The 12,356-nt window shown below is 39.2% G+C and overlaps 1 protein-coding gene across 2 annotated transcripts in view; it reads left to right on the top strand.

Annotated features, from left to right (window-relative positions):
* Window positions 1-688: 688 nt before the first annotated feature.
* The window catches only part of SUZ12 (SUZ12 polycomb repressive complex 2 subunit), a 51,440-nt gene continuing 39,772 nt past the window's right edge, over window positions 689-12,356 (top strand). The window contains exons 1-4 of one of the 2 annotated variants that reach the window (XM_066263289.1): window positions 689-1,222; window positions 3,453-3,499; window positions 3,587-3,651; window positions 8,223-8,291. In XM_066263289.1, coding sequence (XP_066119386.1) covers window positions 925-1,222; window positions 3,453-3,499; window positions 3,587-3,651; window positions 8,223-8,291 — 479 coding nt within the window. In that variant the 5' untranslated portion in view covers window positions 689-924. The remainder of the gene's footprint in view (window positions 1,223-3,452; window positions 3,500-3,586; window positions 3,652-8,222; window positions 8,292-12,356) is intronic. The other variant, XM_066263290.1, reaches the window with a different exon arrangement.

Genomic DNA, 12,356 nt, shown 5'->3' on the forward strand with positions numbered 1-12,356 from the left:
TCAGTAACGATCCCAAAAGCCTCACAGCACCTACAGAAAATAGCTTTCCTCACTTAATAGGACATTCTTGTTACATATAAATCTTTCCTTTTGGTGGAGCCCAGTCGCGTCCCCTTGGCTGCCCCCAGGCCTCTCAGGGGCTTTGCAAGATAGGATTCGGCCAAGGGTGGTCTGAGACACGTGGTGACAAGGGGACTTGATCCCCGCCCCGGTACCCTTCCTACGAGAAGCGACCCGACCAACACCCCAGGCAGGCCCCTTCCAGGGAAGTTAGAGACTCGATGGTCAGTAATGGATCTCACTTCATTTAACAGGCCCCTCACCCCCAGTTCCTCAGAGGCCCGCCTCTCGTCAGGAGTCCTGTACCCCCTGGGGGCGGTGACTGACGACGCTCATAAGGCGAGAAACGGCTCCCTAAGCAGCTCGCTGGGTCCCTCTCTCCCCAGAATGCACCGGGGCCAGCAGGAAGGCCGCTCCGACCCCTAATTTTCCCGCGAATTCAGTTCAAAGAGGCGGCCGGGCCCGCGATCGGCAGCGCGCACGGGCCAACCAAGCCGCGCCTCCGCGAGAAGCGCCTCCGCGTGACTGACGGGGAAATCCGCGGGCCAACGAGCTAGGCGGCCGGGCGGCGCGCGCTCCCGCCGGCCAATCAGAACGCCAGGCGGGGAAGTGGGTGGAGCCAGGCCAGGCTAGGGTGAGCGGCCTCCCGAGCGGAGCAGGGCTCTCAGGAGGAGACACTTTTTTTTTTTTTTTTCCTCCCTCCTTCCCTCCTCTCCTCCTCCCTTCCCTTCCCCTCTCCTCCCCTGTCTCCTCCTTCCCCCCTCGGTCCGCCGGAGCCTACTGGGGCGAGCGGTTGGTATTGCAGGCGCTTACTCTCCGGGGCCGCCCGGCGGGTAGCTGGCGGGGGAGGAGGCAGGAACCGCGATGGCGCCTCAGAAGCACGGCGGTGGGGGAGGGGGCGGCTCGGGGCCCAGCGCGGGGTCCGGGGGAGGCGGCTTCGGGGGTTCGGCGGCGGCGGTGGCGGCGGCGACGGCGTCGGGCGGCAAATCTGGTGGCGGGGGCTGTGGAGGCGGCGGCAGTTACTCGGCCTCCTCCTCCTCCTCCTCCGCGGCGGCGGCGGCGGCGGCGGCAGCAGCGGCGGGGGCTGCGGTGTTGCCGGTGAAGAAGCCGAAAATGGAGCACGTCCAGGCTGACCACGAGCTTTTCCTTCAGGCCTTTGAGAGTGAGTGCGTTTGAGGCTTGGAGGGCAGAAATGCCCACTCTTCCAGCATTCGGGGGACAGGACACTCGTGCCGGGCCCCCCTTTCTCGCCGGCAGCGGACTTGATTTGGGAATGGAGGGAGAAATTGTGGAGGGAGCTGTTCCCGGGGCAGGGACGGCGGCTCCGGGGGCCCGAAGTCTCGGCTCAGTGGGCAAAGTGGACTGGGAAGTCCAGGTGAGGGTCCGGGCGCCCGGAGGGTTCCACGGGAAGCTCGCCGCGGGGCCTCGCGGGCGGAGCGGGCTTCGTGCGGATGAGCTTCCAGTCGGGCTGGAGAGCCGCACGGGCTCGGGGCTGCGGGCGGCGCGCGGGACCCGCTCGGGCTTCGCCCCTGCCTCTCGCTCTCCAGAAGTCCGGGGCTCTCGGTGGGAGGTTTGGAGGAGCACATGCAGCCTGGGAAGAGAAGAATGCGGTAAAATCCGACCTGATTGTCGGGTGCCTGAAATGCCTTCGCACCAACTTGGTGCTTGCTGCCTGTTAACATGGCACCTTGTGATGCTTTAAACCTTTCAAACCCCTCCGCCCATTTCGTGGACACGCAGACTGAGACGGGGAGTGTTTAAGCAGTGGACTGTCTTGCAGTCGATCTCGGGAATCTGCCCGGTGGTGCTTGTCTGGATTCCGGCACATTTTCTTACGTCCATTTCTGTGTTAAGGTCTGTTTTGAGGGCAGAACTACGACTTAATTTGGAAAGGGGGACAGAGTGGCAGAGACAAACAATAGAATTCATTTTAAAAAATAAATAATTTGAACTGTTCTTTCATGAATATTACATCCTGGTTGGTTTCCCCTTTTGCTTTTGCGTGGATCTTATCGCTTGGATGATCTTTAATACTGAATATCTTACAGAAACTTGAATAAACTCGTCTCTACCGCGGAATGTCTTTATTTACAATTTTTCCGTGGCATATGTTAAGGGCATGGTATCAGCTGTGCTTGGAAAGACGTATTACATTGTGTAATACCCTTCTTTCATTCCCTCATTAGTGCTTCATGAAATTCTAATTGGAATTTAGTACAGAGAATTTCGATTTTTATTAAAGCGAATATTGGACCTGCTTGAGAGAGATTCACAGTATTTTTGCTTTTGCTTAATATATTTTTAAAAATCTGAAGAGGATTTAAATTGGAAATATGGTACTGAGGTACTGAACTGAAGTGTAGTAGTGACAAACACGTTTGTACCCTTTTAAAATACCTTTATTTGGAGCAAAATAAAGGTTAAGTCGATATTTGAAAAATTATTTCTAAGTGTTATGAGAAGACAAGTTCTCCAAGAAAGTTTAGTGTTTTTGCTTTCTGTTGAGTCTTCCATGGAGAAGCGAACTGTCATTAAGTACTTGCTTCTTTAATACCTTTGATGTATTTAATAATCATGTTTAGTTAATTTTGATACTGCTTTATTTAAAGAAATGTGGTACTAATAGGTCTGCAATGTATTTGATATGGTGTTGTGTATAAAACATTTTATGTTTAACCTAAGTCTTTTATACCATTAAATTTTAACTACACTCAGTATTAAAGAGATTTTGGGAATCTATTACTTTAAAAATAAATGTTGAGTTAGTATTTACATTGGGTAAGGTAGATGAAAACTTGAGCTAAAACTAGAAATGTTCATTGAAAAATTGAAAACTACAGTTTGTGTGCGAGATTTCTTTCGATAATACTTTAATTATATCTGTATTAGGACATGTAGGAAACAGTTTTATTCTGTTTCAGCTGACTACTATAAATTTTTTCAAAGACCAATTAAGAAGTGGGAATTACACATTTATTTGGCATCAGTAAATAATTAGATCTTTTGCTGAATCCAGCTATTTTCATTCCAGTTGCTTTTTGGAAGAAGGTGAGATATAAATAAATTAGCTAAATTAAATGAATGTAACTAGTTCTTTTCAGTTCTACAAACTAGTTTAAAAAGTAGCTAAGAAATGCAGGACCTAAGAATGAGATTGTTGAACATCTTAAAGTAAATGTAGACTAATTTTGTGAATGTATGCCATAAGTCCACTATCTTTTGATCTTACCATGCTTACTAATTTTCGTGATGTAAATATTTAGTACATGATTTTTTTATAATAGGTGGTTATGTTTATATTGGTTATAACATGGAGTGGGTTGGTATTTTCTTGACAAATTGAGGAATAAATAAATTTAGGTAATGTTTGGATTTTGTTTTCTGTTACCTAGAACCAACGCAGATCTATAGATTTCTTCGAACTCGAAATCTTATTGCGGTAAGTCATCAACAAAATTCATCAATGTTACTTTTTTCTTAGAATTTTACCTGTGTAATTTTAATATTTTTAAAACTTTTCTTATAGCCAATATTTTTGCACAGAACTCTTACTTACATGTCCCATCGAAACTCCAGAACAAACATCAAAAGGTACATTTTATGAGTCTTATTTCAAGTTAATCAAACCATGTTTTAAAGTTCTAATTAAAGATTAAATATAAAAACTTAGGTGAAAGAGTGATCATTTTAGTAAATGCCAATATATTACCAGTTTTTTTCTAATAGAAATGATGTAGTAGTTTAAGTGAATGCAATGGTTTTACTGACTTATGTTTTCACTCTGTGCTACTAGTTATTTTTCAAGTTCAGTAGAAGTTGAGGATTTAAATATTTACCAGAGGGCTTAGGGGAACTATCTTTGATACATAAACTTAACAGTTAACTTTTTAATATTCCATATATATATATATATTTATATATAATATTTTTTTTTAGTGAGAGAGAAGAGGTACAGACAGGGACAGACAGGAAAGGAGAGAGATGAGAAGCATCAGTTCTTCATTGCAGCACCTTAGTTGTTCATTGATTGCTTTCTCATATGTGCCTTGACTGGGTACCTCCAGCCAAGCCAGTGATCCCTTGCTCAAGCCAGTGGACTTGGGCTTCAAGCCAGCCACCTTGTGATCATGTCAATGATCCCACACACAAGCCTGTGACCCGCACTCAAGCTGGATAAGCCCGTGCTCAAGCTGGTGATCTTGGGGTTTAGAACCTGAGTCCTAAACGTACCAGGCCAATGCTTTAATCCACTCCCTGGTCAGGCCTTCTTACATGTTTTAACAATAAAGAATTTGCTTCTGTAATGACAGGCTCAGAAAGTCTCATTTTATATCTTTGATGGTGGTCTTACTAAAGGAGAAGTACTTTGATATCAGTAGGATGAATGTTCTTAAAAAGGCAAGAATTCTTAATCATTTAGTCTAAGTGGAGTCCAGAAGTGTCAGAGCTTATATTTGCTTTGTAATATTTAATATTTAGCCATATATTATTAGGTAATGCTAGTTTCTGGTCCTGCATGAGGGTTATTTATTGAGTATTTCAAGTGAACAACTTCTAATTTAAAGGAGATAACATTTTTACTAAGCATTTGGTATTGTTGTCTTGACTTGGTGAAACAATTAAACTATCCCAGTAGACTTTTAAACTAAACTTTGTGGAGATTTCCTACTGTTTACTAAGTAAGCATGTTTTCTAGAGCAAAACATGTTTTAGCTTTGTAGATACAACTAGATGGATTTTAAAGGATTGAAATGTTAAAACTATTTGTCTTCTGGTAATGTTTGTGAATCTAGAGAGAGAGAGCATTTCCTATAATAGTTGAAGTTTACTAAGCACTTAAATAATTAGGAAGAGGGTGGCAGATTAGGCAACAAAATTTAATTTATCAGCTCTTTACCTATCTACTTCATTATTTGATTTATGCCTATACAGAGTTTTCCTGTAAAGGACCAGATAGTAGATACACATACTTTAGACTTTGTGGTTCAGGAGGCAGAATTGAGGATATTAGGTAGGATGTGGTACTTACACAAAAAGAGAGAAAACAAATGTCTGCAGATTTTTTTATTGGTGAAATTCAAAATAATTTGAATTTAGTACAGGGTTTTGAAATATAGGCCTAGTGAGCAGTGTGGGAATCTCTCATATTTTGTGGGGTTTGGGGAGATAACATTATCCTAATCGGGTTTTAGAGTTAGTGTTCTTTGTAATCAAATCAGTGGCAAATGTTTATCTGTAAAAACCTTTCTTAGTTTGTGGGCTGTGTAAAAATGGACAGTAGGCTGGATTAAGTAGTGGTTAACTTTTTCCTGTAGTATTTTTAATATGGAAGATTACCTGAGTTATCATCTAGGTTGCTGCCTGATTTATATTTAAAAGTGTTCAAAGTTTTTTCAAAATAAATTTGAGCTAATCAATAAATGGATAAAAACATTGTATTCATGTGAAGCCTAAATTCATCATTTTCCTATCATGTTTGTTAGACTTTGTCTCCTGGGATATGTTTGTTATCTGCTAATAGGTGGAGGCAATTTTAAAAGCTTGGTAGTAGAAACTAATTTTTTTAACTTACTGCCTTTTAGGTAAAAAAAAAAAAATCTTTTGAGGGAGTATTGAAACAGTTTGCCAGCCAACAAACATAAATTCCACTTAGTTTATTTCCATACAAAAAATGCATTATAGGGAAAAAATCCTATAGGAATCACCTAATTCATTTGTTCTATCCCTGGCCTATATAAGACATTAAGACTAATTTTTAACAAATTACACCACAGTTTATATTTTCAAATGAGTGTTGTCTTATTCAAGGTAGTTGGTGGCTTTGACATTGGAGTTTAGTTCAGTAACTGTGTTCTTTGTTTAAACTGTTTTGGAACTCCTTTTATAAAATTGCTTTTAGAATTCTGTTTGCTCAAAATGTTTTTAAAACTAACCTTGTCTTTTAGTCTCACTTCATAAATGTATTCAAACTCTATAGCAGGCGTCCCCAAACTACAGGCCGTGGGCCCCATACGGCCCCCTGAGGCCATTTATCCGCCCCCCCCCCTGCACTTCTGGAAGGGGCACCTCTTTCATTGGTGGTCAGTGAGAGGAGCACATTGACCATCTCATTAGCTAAAAGCAGGCCCATAGTTCCTATTGAAATACTGGTCAGTTTGTTGATTTAAATTTACTTGTTATTTATTTTAAATATTGTATTTGTTCCCATTTTGTTTTTTACTTTAAAATAAGGTATGTGCAGTGTGCATAGGGATTTATTCATAGTTTATTTTATAGTCCGGCCCTCGAATGGTCTGAGGGACAGTGAACTGGCCCCCTGTGTAAAACGTTTGGGGACCCCTGCTCTATAGGCTAACATTACTCTGACAAAATGGAAATACCAGTGAGAAGCGGGACATCTTTTATTGAATCTATTTTATAGTCTTATGTAAGCTGGTTTTGAATTCTCCCCCCAAAATTTATTGAATTTAAAAATATTCTCCTTTTTAAATGACTTTTTGATGACTATTTCTGTTGTTAAATCTGAGCTATGGTAGTGGCACCTTTCTAAAGAACAGAAATAGTCAGTGTTGGGGGATGGGGCTGCTTTTGTATAATTGCTTTTTTGTTACTTGTTTTTCCTAAGGATGGATGGGTTGTCTTTATCTTACCTGTTTGAAATGGTTGTTGATATTTAGTTCTCCTTTGCAGAACTCCGTAATTTTGGAAGAGGTGAACCTTGTGACTTAGTCTTATCTTTTCTTCCAACAGACAGGATTTCATCTTAATTATTACATAAAGATAAATGTTCTTAAAAGTTTTTAGTAGTTTTATAACCCTTCTCAGTAGTACATTTTAGTGTTTATACTGAAAGTTCTTTGTGACTAGCCTAAAGGAATCTTACATTTTTCTTCTTTCTTCTCTCTTATCTGTGAAAATTGAAAATGTATTGCCCTCCTTCGCAAAGTACTTCTTACTATGCTCTATTGGATGAAATTTTATTATTAAAGTTTTTAGTAACCCTAAGGGTAAAGAGAGAAGCTTTTTTGAAAAAAGATCTTTTGTTAATGGAGGCTTTTGTTAATGGAGGCTATTTATAACCCTGAAATATAGATTGTATCAATTCTGCTCTTCCTATCAGTATTTTACTGCAACACATTTATATTACTATTTCTCTACTGATCATTTTTATTTTAGCAGTTGAGTACAATAGCTGGCTTTGAGGAATGAGCATATTAGTAATTTCTAGTATCTGAATTCAAGCTTTACAGAGTATTAATGTGGAATACATTAAGCTTTTCAAGTCCTAAATTTGAAGAGAGTGTATGAGTATAAAGAAATACGTGTTTCCAATTAACATATTATATGTGGATCTTGATTTTTAATAGACTAACTTAAGAACTAAGATGAGGCTTCTTTTAGAATCCATTCATTCTTAAATTGCTTGGAAGGGTGGGTTATTCTTAAGTTTCTAGTTTGTGGAAAAATTACTTTTAAACTGGTCAAGTTAAATGAGAGTAATAATAATATGACTTGATGGGTGTGCCCTCTTAATTTCAAAAATTTTTCATGATGACAACCATCTCTTTAACATGGCGTATTGTTAACTTCAGCCATTGCTAATAATCTTTGTTGATGTTTTGATAACTAGTTTTTCTACAGAATAATCATTTTTATGTGATAGTGCTAGCACATATTTGTCAGGTTACTTAATAAAGATAAATATTTCAAAATACACATAATTTGCATTTGTTTGGCTCAGTCCAACAGATGCTTGAATACCAACCAAGTATATGTGACTTTCCTTGAAAAAAAGCAGTCTCTGTCTATCAGGAACTTATAGCAGGAGAAATCAATATTTATGCAAGTTTTACATTTAGGAAACTAAATATTAAATATAAACCAAGTGCCATTGATAAGGAGAAATCACTCTGGTTTGGGAATAATTACAAAAGGTTTCATGGAAAAAGTAGCATTTGAGATGGGACTTGAGGGCTTGTCTGCTGTACTATAATATACACTGTCTCAGTAGTATTCATTGTTATGGCTAACCATCCATAATTTATCTTATTAAAAATAATAAAAATCAGATTTCCAACTTGCCTATTATAGTGACAATAAAGTATAATCTGTTTGTTTTTCCCAGTTGAGAAGTGATTATTTTGTTTATCTGTTTCTTCCAGGAAAACATTTAAAGTTGATGATATGTTATCAAAAGTAGAGAAAATGAAAGGAGAGCAAGAATCTCATAGGTAAGATAACCTATCAGTATACATTAAGTGACATACTTGAGGAAAGAGGAAAATGAGAGCGATCATTTCTCTAGTGATCATCTCAATATCATAAGGAGTTAGAAAGAACCTTAGATGTCACTTGGTCCAAACTCTTCCACAAATCAGGAATTACTTCCTTTGTATCTTCCCTGGCAGATAATCCTTAAGCCTCATCTCTAGTACCTCCAATGCTGAAACTCACTGTTTTCTAAGGCAGCTGTTTTCATTATTAATTATCTCTATTGCCAGTTTCTTACATTTTGAATTCAAGTTTCTGTAATTTCTGCAGTTGCTGTATAATCTTGTATCATCTATGGAGGGATGGAGACTCATATTTATGATAACTTACTATATGCTAGGTGCTATGCCAGGTGCTGCACAACATTATATCTCTTCCAAGTGCTAACCCTCAAATCTGAAGAGAGGCTCTCTTTTTTTCTGTTTTGTTTTTTCTCTTGTTTACATCTTTCAGACAAAATATTTCTAACTTTATTTTATATTTGAAATATGTTTATCACATGATAGTTTTATAAATTTGATCTTTTGGGCAGAATCTACTTACTGTATGTTTTCAAATGTGATACCCAGAACTAATTCCCTAAATGTCCTAACTAGCCTAATACCTGCGTAGGCTAGACAGTATGCGTCTATTTATTCTTTAATATGTAAATCAAAGAAAGTTGAATATTCTCAAGACAAACAGGAACTTACGTGATATTTATTCATTGACTACTTTTAGGGAAAATGCAAAACTAAAAATAATAAATTTTTTAAAAATGGAGTTGAAAAATTGCCACAGTGGATTTTTCTTTTTCTTTTGAAGCTTTAAATCATATCTTACCAATTTAGAAAGGCTATATATGCTGACTCAGTAGTGCTTCATGTATGGTTTCTCATTTTAGTGACTGGTGTAAGATGTCATTTTTGCAGATGCTTATATTTAAAGTTTGGCTTTTGGATATTAGTTTGGCTTTTGAGATTAGATTATTTTGTTACTCAAATTATAAAATTACACTTTTTATTTTATATCCTGCAATCTTGTAGGACCGAAGTGTAATTCTTTTTTTTTTTTTTTTTTAAGTGAGAGGAGGGAAGATAGTGGGACAGACTCCTGCATGTGCCCCAACTGGGATCCACCCAGCAACCCCTGCCTGGGGCTGATGCTCAAATCCACTGAGCTGTTTTTAGCACCTGAGGCTGCCGTACTTAGACCAACTGAGCTATCCTCAGCACCCGGGGCTGAGACACAAACCAGTTGAGCCACTGGCTGCAAAAAGGGGAAAGGGAAAAAAGGGGGAGAGGGAGAGGGAAGAGAAGTAGATGGTCGCTTCTCATGTGTACTCTGACTGGGAATCATACTTGGGACATTTGCACACCAGGCTGTGATGCTCAATCTACTGGGCCAACTGGCCAGGGCCTGAAGTGTAATTTCTATTTCTGTATCTAGGCACTTCTGACTTGAAATAAGTTTATATGTGTACACATACACATACACACACACACACACATATATTTACATATATACGGCACACGGATATATATGTTTAAGATACTATTTATTGATTTTTAGAGAGAGGAGAGAGGGAAAGTAAGTGGTAGGGAGAAGTGGGAAGCATGAACTCTTAGTAGTTGCTTCCTGTATGTGCCTTGACCAGGCAAGCCCAGGGTTTTGAACCAGCGACCTCAGTGTCCCAGGTCAGTGCTTTATTCACTGTGCCACCACAGGCCAGGCAAATTTTAAAGACTTTTTTTTCTTCAGATTTTAATGTTTATTGTATTGATTTTGGAGAGAGAGAAGCATAGAGAGAGAGACAGAAACATCCATCTGTTCCTGTCTGTGCCCTGACTGGGAATTGGACCAGCAAACTCTGTGCTCTGGGATGATACTCTAACCAACGGAGCCTGATACAGCCGAGACTGTAAATAAGTTTTGATAGTGTGTTCTAGAAGCTAAGATCACAGATTTTTACATAATGTATACCTGCCAAGGGAGTACCGTACAATACAAGACTAAGAATATTTTCAGTATATGTACTCTATTCTTTGCTTGAATTTCTATTCCAAATCCTTGTCTGACCACTTACCCTGGACAAAGCTCTTGAAATCCTCAGGGCCTTTTTAAAGTGTAAATTGTGTTCTTACCTCTCTGCTTCTTATCTCCTGAACACTGAACACCTTAATAGTTTGCCTGCCGGGTCTTTCAGGGTTCATGTGAGAAGGAAGACTGCACCAAGAAGAAGAAATTTAATCCTTTTCTTCATCTTCCCTACTGAGGTTCTATACCTTCATCACTGCTAAACTTGACTACTGTCTCTTTGATAAATACTACAGAGCTTGCGTTTGAGGGTGTGTTGTGAGGAAGATAGAACATACTGGTCGCTTCTTTCTGAAAAGAGCACTCAATAATTTTGTTCCTTTTGATCCAGTGGGTTCAAAAAAACTAGACCTGTACTGTAACAGAGGTGCTGTTAACCAACTCATAGGAACATCAGAGGTTTGCATAGAATTCCTGCTTGTAATTGTGAAAAAGAACTTTTTAAAATCTTTATGATCCTGCTGGAACCAGTGAATTGGACATTTCAACCTCCTAAGATATATTTTTTTAACCTAACTCTTGTGTTGGAGTTTACCATGCTTAATACCCAACAAGGCACTTGAGGCTAAGGAGGGTACTGAGTTAATATAGTAGGTGTTTCAATGCCCCCCTCCGCCAAGATCATTATGAATGTCTTAGTGGTGCTCTCAGAGTCACTAAAACAAATTGGGAAATTGCTTAAAGTTTACCTCCATACTATTATTAAATGTCTTCAATGTATTTCTCATCTCTAATTAGGTAAAATCCTATTGTTTACTCAAATTATCACATAAGATTGTAAGAAATTTCCTAGACACCACTAACTATGTAATGCCAGCACTATAAAATTTTACAAGCATCTATTACAAGAGAACAAAATAAATCTTTGTTGTTCCATGACTTTAATTACTAGAAGTTAAAATCTTAAACCTCATTAAAAAGTATCTTTTCTGTCTATATTTTTGTTCTGTATCATTTTAGATGTAGAAATCTTATTCAGTTTAATTGAATCCTGGATCTGTTTAACAAAGCTGTAGTCTGGGAGTCTTCTACTATAACTTATGTTCTTTCAGCACTTACCAAGTTGTCATAGCTCTACCCCCAAACCCAATATATTTCATGCTGCAAAGTTCTTGGGGAATATCAAGAAACACAAAAAAGCTCCAAAGTTCCAGAGGAATGTCAAGATACACAAAAATACCATAGTACTACAGCCTAAAATTAGAATAATCAAAAGCCTGACCTATTTATTCCATTTGTAGTGACTTATAAACCAAATCAAATTCTCAGCATTATCTGTGCAAAGTGAAGTTCGTGTTCCAGGATTTTTTAATGTACTTTCTACTGTAGATATACAGCTGTCTTACTAGTCACAGATTGTGGCAGAAACTTATTTAGGGGAAGGAGCTGAAAATAAAAAACACAGCTCTGGCCGGCTGGCTCAGTGGTAGAGCATTGGCCCGGTGTGTGGACGTCCCATGTTAGATTCCTGGTCAGGGCACACTGGAGAAGCGCCCATCTGCTTCGCCACCCCTTCTTTCTCCTTTCTATCTCTCTCTTCCCCTCCTGCAGCCATGGCTCAGTTGTAACAAGTTCGCCTTTGGCATTGAGGATGGCTCCGTGACCTTGCCTCAGGTGCTAGAATATAAAAGCTCAGTTACCCAATGGAACAACATTCAGATGGGCAGAGCCCCGCCAGTAGGGGGCTTGCTGGATGGATTCTAGGTCCAGTTGTCTGTGTCTGCCTCCCCACTTCTCACTTAAGGAAAAAGAAAAACATGAACATTTCATGGTTTGTAGTTCTTTAAGGTGTTGGTCAGTTCATGACAATAGACCAGAATTTCTGTAACCTTAGAACTCAATTAAAAAGCCTACCAGCCATGAAAATGTTTCTTTTCTAAAAAGGGTTTCCGGAAACCACAGCATTGAGCAAATTCTAGAAATTTATAGTGGTCTTACCTTTAGTCTTC

Source organism: Saccopteryx bilineata, chromosome 2, assembly GCF_036850765.1.
Source record: "Saccopteryx bilineata isolate mSacBil1 chromosome 2, mSacBil1_pri_phased_curated, whole genome shotgun sequence".
In the NCBI taxonomy this organism is placed as follows: domain Eukaryota; kingdom Metazoa; phylum Chordata; class Mammalia; order Chiroptera; family Emballonuridae; genus Saccopteryx; species Saccopteryx bilineata.